Genomic DNA, 24798 nt, shown 5'->3' on the forward strand with positions numbered 1-24798 from the left:
TCATCTTGTTTGAGGCCGCGCTCTTTCCTATTGTGTTTTACATGTTCTAATACACACTAGTCTATTGCGTCGGCTGAGTCGTTGCCCAGCACGCAGGCGCAGAGAGCGACCAAAGGTAGCCCTGCCACAAACCACGCCCACTACACCCACACGCTTAGAGTCCGATGAAACTCCTCCCCTTCCAGACGTCACTTCCGCCTTGTACACACCTCCGGTGCCGGTAGATTTAGGCCCCGGTGACTTAGCAGACTGTTCCGTGTAGCTGTGGTCGGGTTTGAAGTGGTGTAGCAGCATGTTTCTCACACGCTCCGAGTATGACAGGTGAGAGGGGTCCGGAGACACGGGCTAAATACGAAACACCTCCTCTCTGCTCGTCTGGAAACGTGCCTTGTCACAGGATGTAGCAGGTAGCAATGAGGGGGCATTTATGGGCATGAGCCTGACCGAGAGGGATGAAATGTGTTCTGGTGAAAGCGAGGGATGCCAAAGGCTGGCAACATACAGCCAAGGTGGGGGGGGGGGGGGGGGCAGGTCAGGTGGCTGGAAATGGCAAGCAGCAAGGCTGGAGATAAGTCTTACGGTGGCCATACACTGTTGGCTTTCTTTCATTTGATCTGTAGTTGATCGCCCAATATGCCACACACTGTAAGTAGATTGTGACTGATAGTTGGAAGCCACAATTATAAGTTATTGTATATCTGCTTTCACCTTGTCCTCTCACAATCTGATCGAAATATAATAGAATTCTCAAAGCATCTCACAAACACATGGACACTGAGTCTAAGCCCCTGTTCATACTGAGGACGGGTATAAATTTGTGTGAGCTCCGCTGCACTCGCCGCATTTCAGTCTGACTTCGGGGGCGATTTGACAAACATCTGTCCGGGTTCATGCACAGTTGTCTATTGAAATCGCACCCAGAGTTGCCACAATCTGTGCAGTGCCGCAAAGTTGGCATTGCACAGATTCAGACTTTGCCATTACCGGTAATAGGCTCCAATGTGAACATGGGCTAAGGCTATGTTCGCACGGGCATTCTGCCATGGTGCGAATGGCAGCAGCAAGAATCTGCTGATTTCTGCGGCTGTTTTTGACAGGTGTGACAGCTAACTGCGGCTGGTCAGCCCCACATTTCTGTGACAGGTTGTAGACGGCAGCAGTTTGTTAGCACAGACAGAGACTATATCTACGGTGATCATTGCTTGATGTACGGATAATTTGGGGGTGCACAAAATGCATCCAGCAGTCATCGCTGTCGGTAATCACTGGCTGTGCCAACAGGCAGGAATAGCTGCTCACACCTGTCAACAGCTACAGGAATTGGCAAATTCTGGCCGCTGCTATTTACACCTTGGCAGAACGTCCACACAAATGTAAATCTATTGGAATGGAAGTTATGCCTGTTTTATTTTTTTTAAACAATAACATCAATGTGTGTGGTCACCATTATAGTGATTTAGGGTAAAGAGGTTGGCAGTGGGTAGTACAGAGTGTGAGACGTTAAGAAAGCTCACCACATGCACATGTTACAATCTGTCTGTACAATCAAATTTAGCTAATATGAGGACCTACCTAAACTATCCAGTCAGTCTGTATTCGATCAGGCAGACTGATAATAGTTGGTTGATTTTAAAGTGATGCTTCGTGTGTGGTGTGTGAGTTTTTTTTTATTTTTTTTTTATTAACAAACATGTCATACTTCCACTGTGCAGTTCGTTTTGCACAGAGTAGCGCCCCCCCCCCCCCCGATCCTCGACTTCTGGGATTGCCCGGCGGCGCTGGTAGCTCCTCCACGCATTCTATAAACTCCTTTCCCAAGGGGTTACCTTGTAAGTGCACTCCCGAGTCTAGCATTCAGCGTCCATAGACGAAAAATGCCGTACTCGGCCCTGTCCCCCCGGTGCTGGCATCATCGGATTTGATTGACAGCAGCGGGAGCCAAAGGCTGCACTGCTTTCAATCTATCTAATTAAGAGCCGAGACAACGGGTGAAGGGGAAAAGTGCATCTCCGGCATGGGGAATTATGGGGCTCGGTGAGTAAACCGGGGGCACCGGTCAGTGACAGAAGTTTTTGCAGCTTAATGCATAGGATGCATTAAGCTTAAAAAACATGAGTTTACAACCCCTTTATGGAGATTGTTCAGTCAGATTGTAATATGTGACGAGTACTATTATAGCCACACACTACATAATTCAGCCATTAGATCCGTGTGTAGAAATGCAGTCAATCACAGCACAATCAATTTCCTGCACTGTCATTGTCCATGGCTGTACTCTGAGGCCGCTCTTGATTTTTGTCACCGGTATGTGTGATTTGGCTGGTCCTAGCTGTCACCTGTTTTCACTCTTGTTTTCTTTAGGGGGGTAAACACATTCTCTCCGGAAGGCAGACTCTTTCAAGTAGAATATGCCATTGAAGCAATCAAGGTAATTGGGCCTTCATTTCAACTTTGTTTCTTTCTGAACTGAAAGTGAAACTGTTTTGTACATACAAGTAACACATCCATTACTGTAGAGAAGGGGATTTCTGTCTGCGCTTTATTAGGCCTGATAACCTACTGGTGTTTTTATAGTGCGGTTTCATTTACAGCAGGGGTATTTGCCAACCTTAGATCACCCATCAACTACAGTATGTAGTACAAGGGCCTGTGTGATTCAATACAAATTGAATCTTTTATTTAGGTTTGTACTCCTATCGTATTGTTTTGATAAAGCTAAAGAAGGTTGTGCAATCAAATTTTATAGTGGGTGGCCAGCTTTATATTCCCTTTTTTTTTTTTTGGGAACAATGTTGTACCAGACTGCAAGTGAGGGGGAAATAAAAAAATATAAAGTCTGGCAAAAGATTTAAGCCTAGTACACACAATGAGATTATCGGATGAATAATTGTATGTGTTTTTTGTTGCATGCTAGTGTCAAATCAAAAACGAAGAGGTTACTCGACATAAGAAAATTCTCATGTGACAGAATAAAATTTCACAAGTGATGTGTTGCATTAGCTCTTAAATTGTTTTTTTTTTTTTTTTTTTTTTTCTTGGACTGAAACTAATTGAACCAAAATCAGATGATGTGTTCACTTGTAATAACATTTTTTATAGCTTGCATAAGGTTTTGTAGTCTGAAAAGTTGGTATCTGCTGTTGAAGGCACTATACTAACGATCAGATAATCGGCCGATCTTTTGTCATAAAAACATTTTAGTTCAGATTTTCTTATCGTGTGTGTGTGTGTGTGTGTGTGTGTGTACAGGCCTTTAGCCTTCCCCTTTTTATTAGTGTTGGTGTTTAAAAAGATTTCCCCTCATTTCCTGTCCTGGGGACAATCCTCTTCTTCTCCCTTTTTTTTTTTTTTTTTTTTTTTTTTTTTTAAACCAGACAGCAAGTGAAGCAATCTCTCTCCAACAGAGAGCCTCCGAATCCCATAAAGGATTTGACTTCAAAATACATGAACTGGATCACAATTGTCTGTTGCAGGAAAGCACACAAAATGACACGAGTTCCCACATCGCACAAAAACGCACACTCCTCTTGCAAATGCACTGCAGTTCCATTAAAGTGGTAGTAAACTCAGAATTGTTCAAATCCCCTGACAGGCAGTCTTTTTATAAAGGAAGAGACTCTAGAGGTCTCTTATGTGATGCATGCCCCCGCCTGTCGGCAAGTAACGTGAGCTGAGCTGCACATGCGTAGCTCGGACCACATTTAGGGCCCGCTCTGCTTTGCTGTACATATACACAGCAGCTTTACGTCAATGAGCTCCGGACTCCTTAACATCGAGTGTAATTCTTCTTTTTTTTTTTTTTTTTTTTTTTTTTTTTACTCCAACACAGAGGTGCAGTATTCCTACTACAGTACTAGTACAGTATTAATGAGCTCTTGCTCATATTTTGATCATTTGATGAATAAATGGTTGTGGAACAAATTATCTGAGTTTCCATTATTTCTTATGAGAAAATTTGCTTTGATCTAAGAGTGCTTTGGATTACAAGCATGCTTCTGTAACAAATTATGGAATTCCTGTATTAAAGGTTCCTAAGGGCCTGAACCGCCTACCCAAGAGTAGACTTTACTAGCAGAATAGCCTCTTCTTTAATACCAAATAAAAAAGATTTACCTATTTATTTATTTTGAGCTACACTTAAAATATGGGATGCTGTAATAAGGAAAGGGAAATTGTCCACTATGACTGGACTTATGACCCCACTGTTCTCCAATCCAGAATTTTTGCCAGCTTTTGAAACTACATATTATTTAAAATTGAATAAATTAGACAACGCTAGGGTGGATGGAAAATTGCCAAAACTTCAAGAGCTGGGACCTGAATTTAAAAATAGTTGGTTACAATATAATCAATTAAAAACATTTTGTAGAAACCAAATAAACATCAATTAAATAGACAAATTCAAACAAATGAACAAAAATCGATTTAGACATTTTCTAAAATATGATTTACTACTTCCCTCTGGATCTATTAGTGTATTAGTAGGAATGAAAAAATCAGAAGAAGAAACGGGTATTGTAATGTCAGTGGAAGAATGGGGGGGGGGGGGGGGGGGGAATTCTCCAAATACTTAATGCATCTATAGTGATTAAATATCAAGAGCGAAATTCTAAAAAGGCAATGATACAATAAATAAGGAGAATACAGAGAAATGCTGGAGATGTAAGACAGGAAGGGGGACAATGGCTCACATATGGTATGGATGTTATAAGGTGAGAAATTTCTGGAATAAGATATTTGAGATCTACCAGAGCGTGGTCGGAATAGAGATGGGCCCAAATATAAACATTGCATTATTTTCACTAATGCCAGATTCAATAAAGGTTATCAAAGAAGACATTTTGCATCATATAGGCAGCTAGAACAGTGATGGCAAGAAAAGGGAAGGAATCAAGTAGCCCAACAGTGACAGAATGGATATGTGAAATGAATGAAATTGACTTTATGGAAAAACAGGAGAAGAAGGTTATCTAAAAAACCAAATGCCAGCAACATGACAAACATGGGAAGATTTTCGGTCCTCAACAAGAATAATAGAATATTTATGATTAAGTTGGGTAATATTAGTACTTTGGGCAATATAGGGAAATGGGAGGAGCAAGGGGGGTGGGGGGGCAGAACTTGGGTTAGTGTGTGTGTTTGTTTGTTTGTTTGTTTGTTAAATAGGGGTGTAAATGCTTGAGAGAAAATAGAGGAAGTTAGGCTCGGTTCACACAGGGGCGACACGACTTCAGGACGACTTTGTGAGGCAACTTGGAGACGACTTGAACACGAACTGGGGCGATTTGCAACACAACTTTAAGTCGCCCCAGGCCAGGCGACTTTTGCCGTGGCCAATCAGAGAATGAGCTCTGAAGGGGGAACTCCACGCCAAATTTCTGAAAAAAATTTGGCGTGGGTTCCCCCTCCGAGAGCATACCAGGCCCTTAGGTCTGGTATGGATTCCAAGGGGAACCCCCTACGCCGAAAAAACGGCGTGGGGGTCCCCCCAGATCCACACCAGACCCTTATCCGAGCACGCTACCCAGCCGGCCAGGAAAGGAGGTGGGGACGAGCGGGCGCCCCCCCCCTCCTGAGCCGTACCAGGCCGCGTGTCCTCAACATGGGGGGGGGGGTGCCTTGGGGGAGGGGGGCGTGCGGCCCTCCCACCCCAAAGCACCTTGTCCCCATGTTGATGAGGACAAGGGCCTCTTCCCGACAACCCTGGCCGTTGGTTGTCGGGGTCTGCGGGCGGGGGGCTTATCGGAATCCGGGAGCCCCCTTTAATAGGGGGGCCCCCGGATACCGGCCCCCCACCCTATGTGAATGAGTATGGGGTACAATGTACCCCTACCCATTCACCTGTGAAAAAAAGTAAAAATAAAACACAACACAGGGTTAAAATAGTTTATTGCACAGCTCCGGGGGTCTTCCGTCTTCGGGGGGTCTTCTCGCCGGACTCCTCCGTTATCTTCTGCTAGCTTTTTTGCTAGCGGAGGAGCCCGGCTTTCTTCCTCGCTGCTGGCCTCTTCTTCCGACTTCGGGGTCTTGTCCCCCTCTTGGGTTCTTCTGCCGGGCCACCGCTTCTTCTTATAGCTCTTTTACAGGCGGTGGCCCGGTCTCCTGTCGTCGCCGCCGCCTTCCGTTCTTCTTCTTCTTTTTCTTCTCCTGGAGATGTTGACTCGACGTTCTCTCCGGCCGCAATGCCAGGGACGCGCTGCGCGGCGACTTACATAGGGACAAGGGGCGGGGTCATCGGTTGATGTCACATTGGTTGATGTCACATGGTGACAGTCCCAGCATCCTCCGGGACTGTGACATCATAAGGGGACGGGGTCACCATGTGACATCAACCGATGACCCCGCCCCTTGTCCCTATATAAGTCGCCGCGCAGCGTGTCCCTGGCATTGCGGCCGGAGAGAACATCGAGTCAACATCTCCAGGAGAAGAACGGAAGGCGGCGGCGACGACAGAAGACCGGGCCACCGCCTGTAAAAGAGCTATAAGAAGAAGCGGTGGCACGGCAGAAGAACCGAAGAGGGGGACAAGACCCCCGAAGTCGGAAGAGGAGGCCGGCAGCGAGGAAGAAAGCCGGGCTCCTCCGCTAGCAAAAGAGCTAGCAGAAGATAGAGGAGGAATCCGGCGAGAAGACCCCCGGAGCTGTGCAATAAACTATTTTAACCACGTGTTGTATTTTATTTTTACTTTTTTTCACAGGTGAATGGGTAGGGGTACATTGTACCCCATACTCATTCACATAGGGTGGGGGGCCCCCTTATTAAAGGGGGCTCCCGGATTCCGATAAGCCAGCGGCCAGGGTTGTCGGAAAGAGGCCCTTGTCCTCATCAACATGGGGACAAGGTGCTTTGGGGTGGGGGGGCGCACGCCCCCCTCCACCAAGGCACCCCCCCATGTTGAGGGCACGCGGCCTGGTACGGCTCAGCAGGGGGGGGGCTGCCCGCTCGTCCCCACCCCCTTTCCTTGCCGGCCGGGTAGCGTGCTCGGATAAGGGTCTAGTGTGGATCTGGGGGGACCCCCACGCCGTTTTTTCGGCGTAGGGGTTCCCCTTGGAATCCATGCCAGATCAGAAATTTGGCGTGGAGTTCCCCCTTCAGAGCTAATAATTCTGTCAGTCGCCTCCGTATAGACAGAGATCCGACTTGGAGGCGATCTCCATTGAAATCGATGGGTACAAGTCGCCTATAAGTCGGAGTGAAGTAGAACAGGAACTTCTTTTTGAATTCGGAGCGACTTCAGTAGTGTGTATTAAGACGGCTCTCATTCACTTACATTGATTTTTAAATGTTGTCCGACCTGAGGCAACTAGGGGCGACCTGAAGTCGGATCTGAGTCACCCCTGTGTGAACCGAGCCTAAAGAGGCAATTTGGAAAAGGTATTAAGATAATTATGAAGAGCCTTTTATAGATGTAAATATGTTTGTGTTAATGGATGATGTAAAATGTGTTTTATTTTGGAAATCAATAAAAAGGAAATTTGAAACAAAAAAAAATAGCCTCTTCTGTTCCCTTCCTTATACTGTGTACTTGACCTGACCTACTTAGACATGTCCAATGTTATTGTCTTTACTGTTTACTGAAATATAGTAGATGGTATCAAGAGGCCCAATTTATCTCAAGATTTGCTTTGTTACATCAACATTTCCACCAGCCTAAGGGCCGGTTCACACTGCAGGCGAGGCGACTCTGACTTGCCTCGCCGCGACCTGCAGCGGCCTCGGCGGCGACTTGCAAATGACTTCTGTATAGAAGTCAATGCAAGTCGCCCTGAGGTCGCCCGAAAGTAGTACAGGAACCTTTTTTCTGAGTCGGAGCGACTCGAGTCGCTCCTCTCAGAACGGTTCCATTGTACAGAACGGGGGCGACTTGCGGGGGCGAGGCGAGTCGTGTCGCCTCGCATCGCCCGCTGTGTGAACCGGCCCTGAGCTGTTGAAACAAAACAGGACAGATTTAGGCCAGGCAAGCCAACAGGTGTTTTTCTTTTTTTCTTTTTTTCTTTTTTTTTTTTTTTTTTTTTTTCCCCCATTTGTTCAGTTTTGGTGATCCCATGCCCATGTTAGCCCTGGTTCATATTGCAGTGATTTGACATGCCAAATTGGCGGCAATGGCACCGTCCGAATCGGTGAGACGTTGCACTGATTCCAAAAGTAGTTTCTGTACTACCTTTGTCATATTCGGTATGCGATTTTTGTAGACATCCACAGAAACCTGCGCAGATGTCTCTGAAATCGCCCCAGAAGCTGGACTGACATGCGCAAATGAATTTGTGAGTTCAGCTGAATTCGCGCAATTTCATTGTCCCTGTCAGTGTGAACCTCTGCTGGGTTCTATTTTCTTGGTTTATAGCTGAAAGGAGTTGAACCCAGCATTGTCTACTGCTTTAAAGTGCTAACATAGGATGTATGTTTTGTATCTGTTCAGTTAAAAGTGTGTGTGTATTTATATTCATATATTTTGTTGTAATTTATATATATTTTTTGATTATTTTAACATCCGCTTTTTTCATGACTTGCCATTTTTTTGTTTAGCTTGGCTCTACAGCCATTGGTATCCAAACATCTGAAGGAGTATGCCTTGCAGTCGAGAAGAGAATCACATCACCTTTAATGGAGCCCAACAGCATTGAGAAGATTGTAGAGATAGATGCTCATATAGGTGACCCATGTTTTGCCTTCAAATGTTTTTAAATACAATAACCCCTTCACAAGCAGGGTGAAAACAAACCAGTAAAAGGTGCATTCAACCCACACTGAGAAATGTAATATGTTGCAGCTTAACAATTATTGGATGTGGTGGCTGCATTTGGTGTGTGTGTGTGTGTGTGTGTGTGTGTGTGTGTTTTTTTTTTTTTTTTTTTCCCTCCACCTGCTTGTCTGGCCAGTAACATGCCTCCTGTATTAGTGCCTACACTCTGGATGACAGAGCACAGGGGCAATCTGGAACAGCATTGTTAGTCTGGGATAAGGGAGTGTTGGATGGACTAGCAGATTTGGATACACTAGCAAACTGAAGCTGAACTCTAACACTTTATATGCAGTTACAGCTTTTTCCTTGTGGGATAACTGTTTTACATGAAGTTAAAAATTGTAAGCAACTGTCAGTAGTAAAAGGTTTGCTTCAACCCTGTAATTGCTACATAGGCAGGACAGCTGGATTACCAGGTGAAAAGGAAATAAAGCCTAAAAGAATGAATTCAGCCACCACATCTAAATTTGTAGGCTGCAATATAATGGTTTGCTTTTGGGTTTAAAACCGCTGTAAAGTCCAAACCCAGTTTTTCAACTTTGACGTGTTTTAGTAAAATTTGTACACCTCATCCCAACTATTTATTGTATCCAGGTGGCTTATATCTAGTTTTTCAGGATAAATGGGCTTTCATTTGGTGTTAAATGGAAATGGATATCTCCTCATTTTTGTTTTTATTATGAAAGAAAGTGGAATAGTACAAAAAAATTGAAACTTTAACTAACTAATTTGTTGCCATTACCATGGCCCTCACCACAAAATAACCTGAAAACATTTTTCTACCCCTGGTGGTTGAAACAATGGTCTTGGATAAAACTGTTAATGAGCCTTAACCACTTCATAACCAGTGCACGACTATGTACATCCCTTTTTTTTTCTTTTTCTTTATTTATTTATTTTTTTTTTGGAAGAGAGACATCTCTGTAATGGCGGCAGCTGCTGCCACAAACAAGGTATCCATCTCTTCAGGCGCCGGTCATGTTTACGATAATGGTCTCTGCGGCAGATTTGCCACAAGATCACTTATCGGTGGCAAGAGAGGTGACACCCCCTCCTTACTGGAGTCGTCGGTAGCGGGGAAGCGATCGGGTACAAGTGAGGGCAAGTCGGCCTCCACCCCTCTATATACCATAGCAGGGCGGAAGCGATGTCGAAACGTCACTTCCGCCCATACCTCTTAAAGGGTTTTTTTTTTTTTTTTTGTAAGTCCAAATATGAGATCTGAGGACTTTTTGACCCCCAGCTCTCATATTTAAGAGGAACTGTCATGCTTTTTTCTATTACGAAGGAAGTTTACATTCCTTGTAATAGGAATAAGTGACCCCTTTTATGTTTTACAAAAAATAAAAAAATAAGAAAAAAAGTAGCGCCCGCGAAAATGGTGGTCAAACTACACATGTGAGGTATCGCTGCGATCGTTGGTGCGAGAGAAATATTTCTAGCTCTAGACCTCCTCTGTAACTCAAAACATGCAACCTGTAGAATTTTTTTTTTTTTTTTAACATCGCCTATGGAGATCTTTGAGGGTAAAAGTTTGACGCCATTCCACAAGCGGGCGCAATTTTGAAGTGTGACATGTTTGGTATCCATTTACTCCGCCTAACATTCTTTCACAATATAAAAAAAAAAGGGGCTAATTTTAATGTCTTATTTTTTTTTTTTATTCAAAAAAGTGAATTTTTTTTCCAAAAAGTGCGCTTGTAAGACCAGTGCGCAAATACAGTGTGAAAAAAAGTATTACAGTGACCGCCATTTTATTCTCTAGGGTGTTAGAAAAAAAGATAATGTTTGGGGGTACTAGGTCATTTTCTAGAGGGGGGGGGGGGGAACTTTTTGTAAACCCCATTATCTCAAAACGAGGCTGGCCTTTAAGTGGTCAATTTTGCCACTTTATCAATATATAATGGCACATCCATACTTTTAATCTATTTTCATAGGGTAATTGGAAAATGGAGAAACTTGATATCATTTTAACTCTTTTTTTTATATATTTTTTTATTTTTTTTCTTATAGGCTGTGCTATGAGTGGGTTAATTGCAGATGCAAAAACCTTAATTGATAAAGCTCGAGTTGAAACGCAGGTATACATATATATATCTGAATTGTTTAAATGTGTTAGTGAAAGAACTCATTGTTCATTCATGATTCTTTTTCTCTTCTCCAGAATCACTGGTTTACTTATAATGAAACCATGACTGTAGAAAGTGTCACGCAGGCAGTCTCTAATTTAGCGCTACAATTTGGAGAGGAGGATGCGGACCCTGGAGCCATGGCAAGTACTGTAGAGACTGCATGGCGTCTTGTCTTGTCACTTTTTGGATTCACCATTTTCCTCACTTGGTAAGAAGCCATTTTGTGGCATTTTTATAATCCATTTCTCTTATTTTAGAGTCGTCCATTTGGAGTTGCTCTTCTTTTTGGTGGTGCAGATGAGAAAGGGCCTCAGCTGTAAGTGTTACCGTTAACCATATGTGCATGCTTTTAACTATCATTTAATGTGGTGATGTTTGTATTTCTAGTTAATCCACTCTTTCAATGTAATTTTTAGTTTTCACATGGATCCTTCTGGAACTTTTGTTCAGTGTGATGCCCGGGCCATTGGCTCTGCTTCTGAGGGTGCTCAGAGCTCACTACAGGAGGTCTATCATAAGGTAAGATAAAAGTGTTGCATGTTATATTAACTGGTTTCCACCTGCCCTTTAGCAAGATGACCAAGTGGGATCCTCCACATCAGCACGGTTTGTCACCAGCTGCTGTGTGGCTGACTGATAACTGTACTGGCCCGCTGCTGGTACCATGTGCCTGCTGTAACCATTCACAGCAGGTCACATGACGGCTGTAAACAATGGATGTCGTCCTTTTCAGCCATCAATTTATAAAACTGTGTTGATAGCAGTGATTTGTCAGTGTAATCACACGGTACAGACTAAAGAGAACAAGGAGGTGGGACTTTAAATGAAGTATGCGGAAGGTCAAGTGTTGTGTGGCATTATAATTAACATATCTAAAATATATGTAAAGGAATAGGACATTTGTCTCATTCATGTTCAATAGGAAATTGATATACTACACACAAATAACTGCATGGAGTGAGATATTAAATTTAAAAACTTTATTTCATACAGCAATACATGAAAGATCAAAAAAATGGGTGGCACATGATACATATAGAAAAGCCCAAAATTGGATAGCAGAGAGCTCGACAAACCCCAGGTGCCAGGTCGCCAATGCGATCAGAAATTGCAACCTGGCGCCTAAGCTGCCACCAGCCCACTCACTATCGATGCCCCAGACATGCAACAGCATTAACACTGACTGCCGTCCTCCCTCCTCCACACTCAGCGGCGCCGCGTTAAGTGTGTGAAGCTGACAAGCAACGGAGAGAGGAGGATCTGTCAGATTTCAGCTTGATGTCACACCAGCCAATGGGATCTGGGCGGGCAGCTACATGTATGTGACCTGCCCCTTTTCTTAAGCAGCCCAATCGTTGGCTGGTGTTTGATAGCTGCTGAGTACTGCACACCCCGACATCAAGCTCAAATCTGACATATCCGCCTCTCGGTTACTTGTCAGTTTCACACCCCGGCTGGGTCCCGCCCATTCCGACATTGAGCTCAATTCTGACAGCTCCCCTGTTACATTTCAGTAACAGAGTGCTCTGTGTGAAACCTGCCAGTGCCACCTGCCAACTAGTGCCACCTGCCATCGCTAACTAATGCCACCTGCCAATCAGTGCCACCTGCCATTGCCAACCAATGCCACCTGCCAATCAGTGCCAGTGCCACTTCCAAACCAGTGTCACCTGCCGGTGCCATCTGGCAGTTCCACGTACCAGCCAGTTCCATCTGTTGCCAGCCTTACTCTTTCTGGTCAGCCCATAACCCTGATGTTACATAGTTAGGTTGAATAAAGACACAAGTCCATCCAGTTCAACCTGTGAGTGTCTACAATTGTCCCCATCCCTGTACACTACACACTCACAACAGTCACTACCCTCAAGGAGCCCATTCATATACTAGGGCCAATTTTGGACATAAGCCAATCAACCCACCATGTCCTTGGAGTGTGTAAGGAAACCGGAGCACCCGGAGGAAACCCATGCAGGCACAGGGAGAACATGCAAACTCCAGGCAGGTAGCGTCGTGATTGGGATTTGAACCAGCGACCCTCTTTACTGCTAGGTGAGAGTGCTAACCACAACACCACTGTGCTGCCCAAACAGCATTTCAATGGAGTTATTGACTGGGTGCTCCATTGTGAGTTAGGGATAGGGGCTGAAAATGAGTGGTCTTGCGCCTGTAGCTGACAATCCCTACCACTAAAAAAAAAAAAAAAAAAAACCATTGGCTCCTAACTTTTTTTTAACTGGCTCCTAAATTCAAAGCAAAATTGTCAACCCCTGGGATAGCACATGATTATTATATAGTCAAATACATAATGCATGAACAGGATCCACAGTGACGTAGTAGAAAGAAGTATGTGATTTAAATGCAACATCTGTTAGCTCAGTGAGTTTTTGTGACTTGATGTCGCTCATCAGGAGCAAGTGTGTACATGTGCAAGATATCTCTGTAATGCTATATAGTGCATTTCTACTTGGTCTGTTATAGCCACAGATGTGAAAAATATAAAAAGAAATGGGGGGGGGGGGTAATAATGCCCTATATGATACTTGGAGGGCATTCATGTTCAATTGGTACAGTAGTGAGTCATGAATATCCCCACATGGGGAACAACTTCTCCAGGAGCTGAGATGGTATGTTAAGCGACAGCCAGCCCAACAGGTAACCCTCCAAGGGAGGGTCATGCATCAGGCTGTGATGTGTGAGTGAGCATGTGTGATCACAAAAAACAAATTGAGGCTGTAGAAAGTAAATATAGTGATGTGTATTGAATAAATTGAATAGGAAAAATAAGTGCAAGAAGGTGTGTGAAATGAACCAAATCATAAGAAAAATAAACTGAAAAATCGCATGAAAATTATTCAATACCCCAAGGGGAAAAGAGTTGGAGTAAACAAAAAGATGTGCAGTCTATGTGATGGAGAGGAAATCGAAAATAATTACCCGTTGACATCGCCCTAAGACCCGCTCTGAAACATGAAGTGCATGTGTGAAGAGGAAAAACTAAATGTTAACAAGACTCCCAGTGGGGGTATAAGTAACACCCAACACTCCCTGGGCTCTTCCCATATATAATTATGACTAGGAAACAAGCACCCATTGTTGCCTGGGAAAGTAAAAGGCATAGTGAGTTTGAAGTGAAAGAAAACACACTACAAAAGGGGGGGATAGGTGAAAAATGGCATGAGGATCATTCAATTTCACAAAAAAGGTTGAGGAAAAGCAGCGAAGTGCATGAAAGGGTTAAAGAGCACCCACAAAAGTGGACTAACAGGACCACAAAGTGGAATGGTAGGGAGAATAAGGAATGATATGGGGGGGGGGAAAGGTAGCCTACCAACCAGAAAGGGAGGTAGGCTGTATATGGGGTCTAAAGCAAGAAGCGTAAGCCAGATGCTAGAACCATCCAAAGATGGTGCTATAAAGGCACCGCCGCAAAAGACCCCCCCAACGTCACACATATGCGAGCAAAGGGGAGGCGCCAATGCGGAAGTGCCGCCTTGTGGTTTGACACCACACTGAGTCCCATAGCTCGTAGGTTTAATAATCGCCGGCAAATGCAGTGCCACAGTAACTGGTGCCGTCGTCGCGTAGTGCGCGCACACACCCGCCCGCAGTGCTCATCGCAGCTCCCGGACCAGAGGTAAACCAAGACAGGGACAACATAAACCACATCAAGGCTGCCACCAAAGCACACACAACCCTGAATGATCCTATAGGGGAAAGGGGGGATTAAAAATATTTTTTTTGTGGGGTATATATGTATGTGTGATTACCAGCATGTATTTTGTCCTCCTGATCCTACTTGTAGAAGCTGTGGCTCAGTATGTGCACATAGCTGAGATAGGTGTGATTTATTGAGTGACATTTTGCTGCAAGCAAGAACATATGCCTCTCTACCTGAGGAAAGTATTAAAGACATCACTGGGCTGAGAGAGGGGTTGAGAAGACAAGAAATGCAAAGAACAGCCAGCCTAGCCGTGCCCAGCTACAGCGTTCCTGTTCATCTGCGGCCTTGCCGAAATAGACTGTGCCGGATCTCCTGTGTGCTTGGCTCGGCGTCACGCCCAGTCCCGCCCCTTGGCCCGGATCTTATGATGGACATAACGCCTCTCCAGTGCTGATATGTCAGTGCTAGGGGCCAGGACTGAGCATGACTGCGAGCAGAGCCGAGTACACAGGAGATCCGGCTCTATTTCGGCAGTGCTTGTCCCCTCCCCTCGGTGGCAGCCTGTATCAGAGTATAACGCGAACATTTGTTTTTAGTTTTTTCTTGCCTTATTTTAAGTGGGGGGGGGGGGGGGGATGCAGCATGTTGTAAGCCGATAAATACTGTGTGTGTAGATGGATATCATTTTATTTTTTGTTCCTGCCACATGTAAGAGAATTTTATTTTATTTTTTTTCCCCCCACAAACTTATGACCAAAAAATACATCTTCAAAAAACTTGCCATGCCTCTTATGAAATACCTTGGACTGTCTACTTTTCAAAATGTTATTTGGGGGGGGGGGGGGGTATTTGTACTGTCCTGACATTTTTGGGCCTCAAGAAGTTAGGCAGTCAGTACATCAGGATTGATACCTTTTTTTTTCAAACTGTTATAACAGAAACAAAATAACATTTTTTTTTTTTTTATAGAGAGAGAGTCTCTCTCTATCAAAAAATGGTGGTGATTAAATCACACAAATAGTGCTCTCTTTTGGTGGTAACAAAATGGAAAAAAAAAAAGTTTTGGTTACGGTGTTGCATAACCACGCAATTGTCATTCAAAGTGTGACAGCGCTGAAAATTGACCTGGGCAGGAAGGGGGTAAAAGTGCCCTGTATTGAAATCGTTCAAAACTAATTGGGGACACATTTTGTTTATTTTTAACCACTTTCAGACCGGACCATTTTGCTGGTCAATGACCAGAGGTCTTTTTACAATTTGGCACTGCGCTGCTTTAACTGGTAATTGCGCGGTCATGCAATGTTGTACCCAAACAAAATTTGCGTCCTTTTCTTCCCACAAATAGAGCTTTCTTTTGATGGTATTTGATTGCCTCTGCGATTTTTTTTTTTATTTTTTGCGATATAAACGTAAAAAGACCGCAAATTTTGAAAAAAAAAAATATTTTCTACTTTTTGTTATTAGAAAAATCCAATAAACTCAATTTTAGTCATACATTTAGGCCAAAATGTATTCAGCCACATGTCTTTGGTAAAAAAAAAAGTCAATAATTGTATATTTATTGGTTTGCGCAAAAGTTGTCACATCTACAAACTAAGGTACGTTTTCTGGAATTTACGCAGCTTTTATTTTAGGTGCTAAAATGGCAGGGCAGTACAAAACCCCCCCCAAATGACCCCATTTTGGAAAGTAGACCCCCTAAGGAAATTGATAAGTGGCATGTTGAGCCCATTGAATATTTTATTTTTTTGCCTCAAGCGATTGAATAATGACAAAAAAAAATATTTTTTTTTTTTTTTTTACACAAAGTTGTCACTAAATGATATATTGCTCACACATGCTATGTGTATATGTGAAATGACACCCCAAAATAAATTCTGCTGCTTCTCCTGAGTACGGGGATACCACATGTGGGACTTTTTGGGAGCCTAGCCGCGTACGGGGCCCCGAAAACCAAGCACCGCCTTCAGGCTTTCTAAGGGCGTTACAGTTTTGAAGGCCATAAAATGCCAAGATGGCACAAACCCCCCCCCCCAAATGACCCCATTTTGGAAAGTAGACACCCCTAAATTTAGGGGTACACTAGTGAGACTAGGTAATAAATGGCGGGTGCCCTGAAACTATAAAAAAAAACTAACCAACCAGCGTCACCTGTAACAGTTATATGGTGATCACTGGTGAAAGGGTTAACTAGGGGGCAATCAGGGGGCTTTATGCAGTAGTATATGGGGGTCCCTGGTGCTATAAAAAGCTGCGGCGAACCTAAATACCTACCTGCCTAACTAGCGTCACCTGTGACACTAATACAGCGATCAGAAAAATGATCGCTTATTAGGCTGGGTTCACACTGGAGCGATGCGGGAACGCCACGAATCCGCGGCGGGTTCCCACATCGCATGCCTCCCGGCGGCAGTTCACACTGCCCTATGCGAACTGCTGGGAGTGTCAGTGAAATGTTAATGACACCCCCAGATCAGTTCGCATATCGCAGTGCGATCTGCAAACTCGGATCGCATGGTGTGAACACCCATGCGATCCGATTCTGCTGCGGGCGAATTTGCGGCGGGTGCGATGCGAATTCAGCCATACTATCTGTATGGCTGAACTCGAATCGCACAGAGATCGGATGTGATTTGCACTGCAGTGCGGTGCGAATCACATTCGTTCTCATAAACCGCTGCAATGTGAACCCAGCCTTAGTGACACTGGCGACGGGGGGTGATCACGGGGTTAAACCTTTATTGGGGGGGTTAGGGGGGTACATTAGAACTAAAGGGGGCTAACCCTAACTGCCCTAACAGTTATTACAGTCACAAATGACACCAATGCAAAAAAAAAAAAAAAAAAAATGACATTGGTGTCACTGTGACTGGGGGGCAGGGGTAATTGTGGGGGGGGGGGTGATCGGGGGGGTGTGAGTGTGCCTGGCATGTTCTACTGTGTAGTGACGTGTTAGTGCAACTCACCGATCCTCTCTCCTCGGTGTCGGAACGAAAAATACCGACACGGAGGAGAGAATACATCACTTCCTCTCCTGTGTTTACATTACAGGAGAGGAAGTGATGTCACGAAGGATTTCTATTCGTCGGGAGCGATCGCGAGGGGGTGGCCATGAATGAATGGCCGCCCCCTCGTCCTGGATCGCTCCCGAACGAATACCGACCGCCGCAGGCACCGGGCGGGGACCCGATCGGGCCCCCGACCCGCGGGAAGGCAGGGACGTACATGTACGCCCTTATGCCTGCCCGTGCCATTCTGTCGACGTACATCGTCGTGCGGCGGTCGGGAAGTGGTTAAACAAACTTTATGTGGTGTGTGTGGGTGGGTGTTTTTTAAAGAGGAGAAAAAAAGAGTTCTTGTAAAAAGTAATTAAAGAATATGTAAACCCAGCATTTTTTATAGGCCATCGGTGACAAGTGACAGAAGGAGGAAGTGGGACAGGAAGTACCTGTCAAAACCAGGTACCCACTCCCCTCCTGGTTATAAGTTAAAAGTAATGTTTAAAATCTATATATAATAAAGGCAGAAGGGGTTTGGGTGTTTATTTTTATTTTTTTCTTTAATCTTAATGCATTATAATGCATTTAGAATAAAAAGCCTTATGTGTGCAGGTGAATGTTTATTAAGTCAGCAGCTGCACTTCCTGTAGCTGCTGACTTTTAAGAAACTGAAAAGGATGAACTTTGCTTTTAAGATAAAAAAAAACAAAAAAACTTCTGCTAGGGATGCACCGAATGGGTTTTTTGGTGCCGAAACCGATACCGAAAATGAAAAATACACTAGGCCGAAAACCGATACCGAAAATGACTTTTTAAAAAATATTTTTATACAGGAGGTGGTCAGAGACTGGGGACACGGTACAGGAGGTGGTCAGAGACTGGGGACACGGTACAGGAGGTGGTCAGAGACTGGGGACACGGTACAGGAGGTGGTCAGAGACTGGGGACACGGTACAGGAGGTGGTCAGAGACTCTGCCCCCCGCCCCTGGTGACGCCCATCATGGGGGTGTATAGCGCAGGAGAGCCGCCTCCGCCGCCTGTTTGATCACAGCGCCGGGAACATCAGTTTTCATTTCAATAGCTGTGTGTTCCCGGCCGCGCGCCGTCACACGCAGCCCCTCCCCCCCTTGTCCGGGCAATTTGATAGACAGATCATCTGTCCAATCCTGCGGATGATCTGTCTAAGTGCCCGGACAAGGGGGAGGGGCTGCGTGTGACAGCGCGCGGCCGGGAACACACAGCTATTGAAATGAAAGCTGTGATCAAACAGGCGGCGGAGGCGGCTCTCCTGCGCTATACACCCCCCATGATGGGTGTCACCAGGGGCGGGGGGCGGAGCCCCGCCCCCACCCAGGCCACACCCCATTTTCGGCTCCATTATCGGCCGTTTTTCTCTTTCGGCAAATTGCCGAAAAGGGCATTTTCGGCCGATATGTTTCGGCGGCCGAAATTTCGGTGCATCACTGCCTTTACAACCACTTTAATCACTAACGCTTCATGCTATCTACTTGGGCACCAAGGGAATGCAACCCCTGCTATATTGTTTCCTATCTTCCCAACTACTGCATGCCAATGTAATATATAGTAAAAGAAGCTTTGTAGCCTATACAGACCAAGCCCTAGAAAATACCTTAAAGCTGATTGGTTGATGTGAGCTTTAATGCCAGTATTCACTAGAATTACTATATGATGCATGCACTCACATATTGTGAGATAAAAATCCCAAACTTTCAGACTAAAATTACCGTCGCCATACTTTATTTATTTTTGTCAAATACCCCTGCAGGGGTTTATTGAAGACTAAAGACACAAGGCATGTCGGCTTACTCTGACACATTTCACACTCTGTTGCTTGCTCCTAAGGCCCAGTGATAAAGCCCTGACACTTTTTGGTCTTTAATTGTTGCAAGACGTTTTATTCATCGTTCACGTTTATGGCGAGGCAAAGGTGCTCCAAGCTACAGCAGATAGATTGAGGCAGGTTATGCTACTGCAACTGTTGTAGGTAACTTTTTCCTACATATACTATGACCATTAACTTATGTGTGTGTATTTTTGTTTTCTATCTGCCAGTCTATGACTCTGAAAGAAGCCATTAAATCATCACTCACTATCCTAAAACAGGTGATGGAAGAAAAATTAAATGCCATAAACATTGAGGTATAGTATCATTTTTTTCCCATAGGGTTTAAAAAAATGTGAAATTCAATGTAAAAATTGTGCCAACAGGATCTTTTCTTGTAGCTCATAGCAACCAACAGTTGTAAATGAAATTTTTGCTATGGGTCTTTTTATTATCTTTTTATCTTCTCCATAATCTTGGTGATTTCCTTGGTAAGATGTTTCCTGGATTTTTTACTTTTCACCTTGGAATTGTGCTCCTTGTGCTGTTTCAGTTCCTCTGTTTTTTTTTTTTTTTTTTCTTATGTAAAATATTCAACAGAGAGTGGAAATATTTTTGCTGCTAAAGGAGTGCAAACATCTTAACCTCTTCCAGCCCCGGCCAATTTTAGTATTTCTCCTACCACGCATTTTTTTGGCTATAAAATTACTGGGGGGGGGGGGGGGGGGAGGAATTTATATTTACAAAGAGCCTCAAAAATAAAATGGCGGTTCTTAATGTTTGTCACCAGGTATTTGTGCAGCAATTTTTCAAATGCGATTTAAAAAAAAAAATACACTTTAACCACTTGCCGACCAGCGCACGACGATGTACGTCGACAGAATGGCACAGGCAGGCAAATTTGCTGCCCTGCCATCGGGAGCACGCCGCCGTGCTCCCGCGATGGTCTGGACCCCTGTGAGTCCGGTCGCGGGACCCGCGGACTCGATCGCCGCGGGCATCCCCGCGATCGTCTCACGGAGCGGCCGAATGGAGAAGTGCCGTTGTAAACAACATTTCTCCATTCTGCCTAGCAACTAGTGACGCTGATCTCTGCTCCATGTGATTGGAGCAGAGATCAGTGTTCACTAAATGAAAGCCCAACCCCCCCCACAGTTAGTAACACGCCCCTAGGAACACTTAACCCCTACACTGCCACCCACTGGTTAACACCTTCACTGCCAGTGTCATTTACACAGGAATCACTGCATTGATTACTGTATAAATGACAATGGTCCCAAAAATGTCCGATGGGTCCCCCACAATGTCGCAGTCACAATAAAAATCGCTGATCGCCGCCCTTACTAGTAAAAAAAAAATAAAAAATTATTAATAAAAATGCTATAAAACGATCCCTATTTTGTAAACGCTATAACTTTTGCGCAAACCAATAGCTTATTGCGATTTTATTTTTTTTACCAAAAATATGTAGAAGAATACATATCGGCCTAAACTGAGGGAGAAAAATGTTTTTTTTATATATTTCTGGGGGATATTTATCATAACAAAAAGTAAAAAATAATGCGTTTTTTTTTTTTTTTCTTCCAAAATTGTCGCTCCTATATTTTTGTTTATAGCGCAAAAAATAAAAACCGCGGGGCTGATCAAATGCCTCCAAAAGAAAGCTCTATTTGTGGGGAAAAAAAGGACATAAATTTTGTTTGGGAGCCACGTCGCACGACCGCGCAATTGTCAGTTAAAGCGACGCAGTGCCGAATCGCAAAAAGTGGTCTGGTCTTTGACCAGCAAATTGGTCCGGTCTGAAAGTGGTTAAAGAGAGAAAACACTATATAACCCAATTTTTTTGATAAACTAAAAAAAAATGTTACGTCGAGAAAGATGCTAACATGTCGTCATGCTTTAAAATTGCGCACTCGTGGAATGGTGCCAAACTCCAGCACTTAAAAAAAAAAAAAAAATCTCCATAGGCTACGCTTTAGAAAAAACAAAAATTTTTTTTTTTTTTTTTTTTTTTTTTTTTTTTATTACAGGTTACCAGCTCTAGAGTTAGAGGAGTTTTAGCGCTAGAATGTGAGGTATCGCCGTGGGGTGTTTTCAGGTCCTCTTTATGGAGACTTCTGGGGTCAAAAAGGCCCCAGATATCATCTTTACTCTGAAAAGTATGAGATTAACCCCCCCCAATATCTGCTTTCCAGGGGAAAACAAATGTTTACATCTGCCAGAGCCGGACGTCATGACATTGCTTCTGGCCTCCCAGGGTCATAGAGATGGAGATGGCTGGGGACCATCCACTCCACGGTCAGCTGTATGGTAATTCGGAGCCACTGCCAGATCAGATCTCTGGCTTTCTGATGGCACAGGAGAACCTGGGGGGAACCACATCTAGTGGCTAAGCAGCCTCTAGGATGGCTTCTATGTCAGAGGGAAACACTGGCTTTCAAAATATCTGGATGATGCCTGATATCACCACTTTAACCTAAGGATGTTATATGATGTCCTATGGACGGGAAGTGGTTAAAATTGCTTTAGATTACTTGGGGGGGAACATTTTTAAAAGTGAACCCTGTTAAAAAACAAAACAAAAAAAAACAACCTTGTTAATACTCCCTTGTGCCCCTGCTGATCTGCTCTGGTGCAGAGCTACAGTGGCTGAAGAATCTTAAGCATCCAACACTTTGGAAATCTTAGATGCCTAGTTCCATTCTACATGCTGTGGATCTATTTGCTGGCCCCCATCTGTAGTGATGTAGAGGCAAGAGGGGTAATGGCCAATTCTCAGTCCTCAAGTCAGTGTATGCATTAAGCATATTCAAGTATTTTCAGTGGCTAGAATCGTGCTCAACGTGAGTTATACACCCTGTCAGCCCTGGGCAGTGTATACCTAATATGACAGTAGTAAATGTGTTTTTTTTTTTTTTTTTTTTTTTTTTTTAATTCTGTGGTATCCTGGTTTAATCCTGATTTTACCTAATTTAAATTTTTCCTGTTTTAAAAAGTCTCTTGCAAATGGTTTATAGGTATAGTTTGTATTCTCTTTCTATGTTTTAAGCTCTCTGCCACATTCAGGAAGTGAACTTGCATTCCTCCACTTATAGGAAAGCCTCAACTCAAATTTCCAAGGCTATTAAAGAGAACAGAATGAATTTTTTCATTCTGCTACGTGAAGGGGTAGCCAGTGAGCTATTCTGGTTACAGGTGTCTATATTTGGGGCATTGCAGTTGCAGAGATTCTTTGTTGACATCAATCACACTCACAGCAGCTGCTCAATCCATCATCCGCTTGTTCTTCCCCCTCCCACTCACAAATGTCCTTTTTCTTCCTTCTAACAGCTTGCAACGATAGAGCCTGGAAAGAAATTTCATATGTACTGTAAGGAGGAGCTAGAAGAAGTTATAAAGGACATTTGAACATCATGATTGAACTACCAGAGCAGATTGGACCACAACTACCACATCTTGCTTTCATTTCCCACTTTTTTTATGATTTTGTCTGTATTTAGATGCAGGTTTAAGTTGTTAAATAAAATTTTCTTACTCTTAAATGCTTAATTTTATATTTGGCTGATTTGATCCTTACTCTGAGGTCAATAACACAATAAGGGAGGGAGTCTGTGACATCATCTGCAACCCTGCATAGAAACCAATCAGCTTCCAGCTTTTATTGTGAAAGCTTAAAGCGGGGTTCCACCCTAAAGTGGAACTTCGGCTGTTGGGAACCCTCCCCCCCTCCGGTGTCACAATTGGCACCTTTCAGGGGGGAGGGGGTGGAGATACCTGTCAAAGACAGGTATTTACACCCACTTCCGGGCATAGACTCCCGTGGGAGTCTATGCCTCTTCCTGTCCTTCCGCGCTGTCTGCCGGGACACACACGGGTCCCAGAGACAGCGTGGACAATTCCTATTGCACTGCGCGACTCGCACATGCGCAGTAGGGAACCGGGAAGTGAAGCCGATTCGCTTCACTTCCTGATTCCCTCACCTAGAATGGTGGCCGAGATCGATCGGCCTCGGCTGCTGGCATCGCTGGACCCCGGGACAGGTGAGTGTCCATTTATTAAAAGTCAGCAGCTGTAGTATTTATAGCTGCTGGCTTTTAATATTTTTTTTTCCCCAGTACAGTCCCGCTTTAATTCAACAAGCTCAAGTTGGAAACTGATATGTGCAACGCTCCACCAGATTCTAAGTGCTCCAGTTATAGCAAATCTTCCCCCATGTTGTAGCTTGTTTCGTTTCACCAGCCTTTATAAAAATCATGCTTTAAAGTGGATGTAAACCCAATGCATTTTAATGTATACATACAGCTGTGAGTGTACCTCATTAAAAACGCTCTCTAAGCTTTTTTTCAGCCCTCTTAAATCTGCTGGTCTGTGGGAGTGGCTTAGGACTGGAGAATAGTAGGCGGAGATGTGATGTCACACAATCCCTGTGTTATACACACCCTCCAGCCTTGGCTCAAGAGAGTACAGCACAGATATCTTTATGCCTGTGGGCATGTCTCCTGAGTATATCCCTTGGAATACATAGGGGCCAGTGACTCAGATCTTACAGCACAGGATCTGTGCTAATCAGGAGAAAGCTGGTAGGAAGGTGCTAATAGTAAACCATCCAAGAATGCTGCAGCCTAAAGTGACAGTGTGGACGGGAAATATTTCTATTTAGACCTCTGTAAACAGCAATTTAGAAGTTGAGTGCTGGGACAATCGGTTATCAGCAGACTTGCTTAGATGGTAACCACAGGGTTAATAAAGTGATGGTGATCTGCCTGTGTCATAAATCACTGGTGCTGCAGCTGGTTGCACTGCAATCAAGGAGCTTGTCAGGAGCTAGATCTTGTATAGGCAGAGACCAGCAGGGAGAGAATTCCCCCCCCCCCCCCCTTTTGCAGGGTATTACATGGAGGCTTGTTCTGGTCTCCTCTTCAGCACAGCCTGTTGCTCACAGGAGAGGGGGAGGTGGCGACAAAAAATTTGTTTGATGGTTTCATGCTGTTCAAAAGAGCAGGGATGCTTTGTGGAGAAGGGGATTGCTTCTAGATGCCAAACTAAGTTCAAATGCTTTAGTATAGGTAATATCTATTTAAATGTATGATTATAATAAATTTGTTATTCAAGTTTACATCTACTTTTAAAATGTGATAATCTTTAAAGGCGCATTCCACACTGAAAAAATATAAATGCACCTACATTAACAAAATGTGCATTTATTTAACTACTTCAGCCCCGGAAGGATTTGCCCCCTTAATAGCCAGGGCTTTTTTTGCGATATGGCACTGCGTTGATTTAACTGACAGTTGTGCGGTCATGCAACGTTTTACACACTTTTTTTTTTTTTTTTTATCTTTTGCCCTATAAATAAAAAAAAAAACACTAGGGGAGGATCAAGGGCTTAAATGTGTTCCCTGAGAGGCGTTTCTAACTG

The 24798-nt window shown here is 44.0% G+C and overlaps 1 protein-coding gene across 2 annotated transcripts; it reads left to right on the forward strand.

Annotated features, from left to right (window-relative positions):
• Positions 1-155: 155 nt before the first annotated feature.
• On the forward strand, positions 156-22921 carry PSMA5 (proteasome 20S subunit alpha 5). Of its 2 annotated transcripts, none has more exons than XM_077481345.1 (9): positions 156-321; positions 2362-2428; positions 8527-8653; positions 10757-10824; positions 10908-11015; positions 11133-11191; positions 11292-11394; positions 19610-19696; positions 22710-22921. In XM_077481345.1, exons 1-9 carry the CDS (start codon positions 293-295, stop codon positions 22785-22787), a joined length of 726 nt encoding a protein of 241 aa, XP_077337471.1. In that variant the 5' UTR covers positions 156-292; the 3' UTR covers positions 22788-22921. The 2 variants fall into 2 exon arrangements, with proteins under 2 accessions (XP_077337471.1, XP_077337472.1); XM_077481346.1 differs by lacking the exon at positions 156-321 and adding an exon at positions 386-407.
• The last annotated feature ends 1877 nt before the right edge of the window (positions 22922-24798 follow it).

The sequence above is a fragment of the Lithobates pipiens genome, unplaced genomic scaffold (assembly GCF_037356315.1).
Source record: "Lithobates pipiens isolate NorthernLeopardFrog02 unplaced genomic scaffold, aLitPip1_a1.2 Scaffold_16, whole genome shotgun sequence".
Lineage (NCBI taxonomy): Eukaryota > Metazoa > Chordata > Amphibia > Anura > Ranidae > Lithobates > Lithobates pipiens.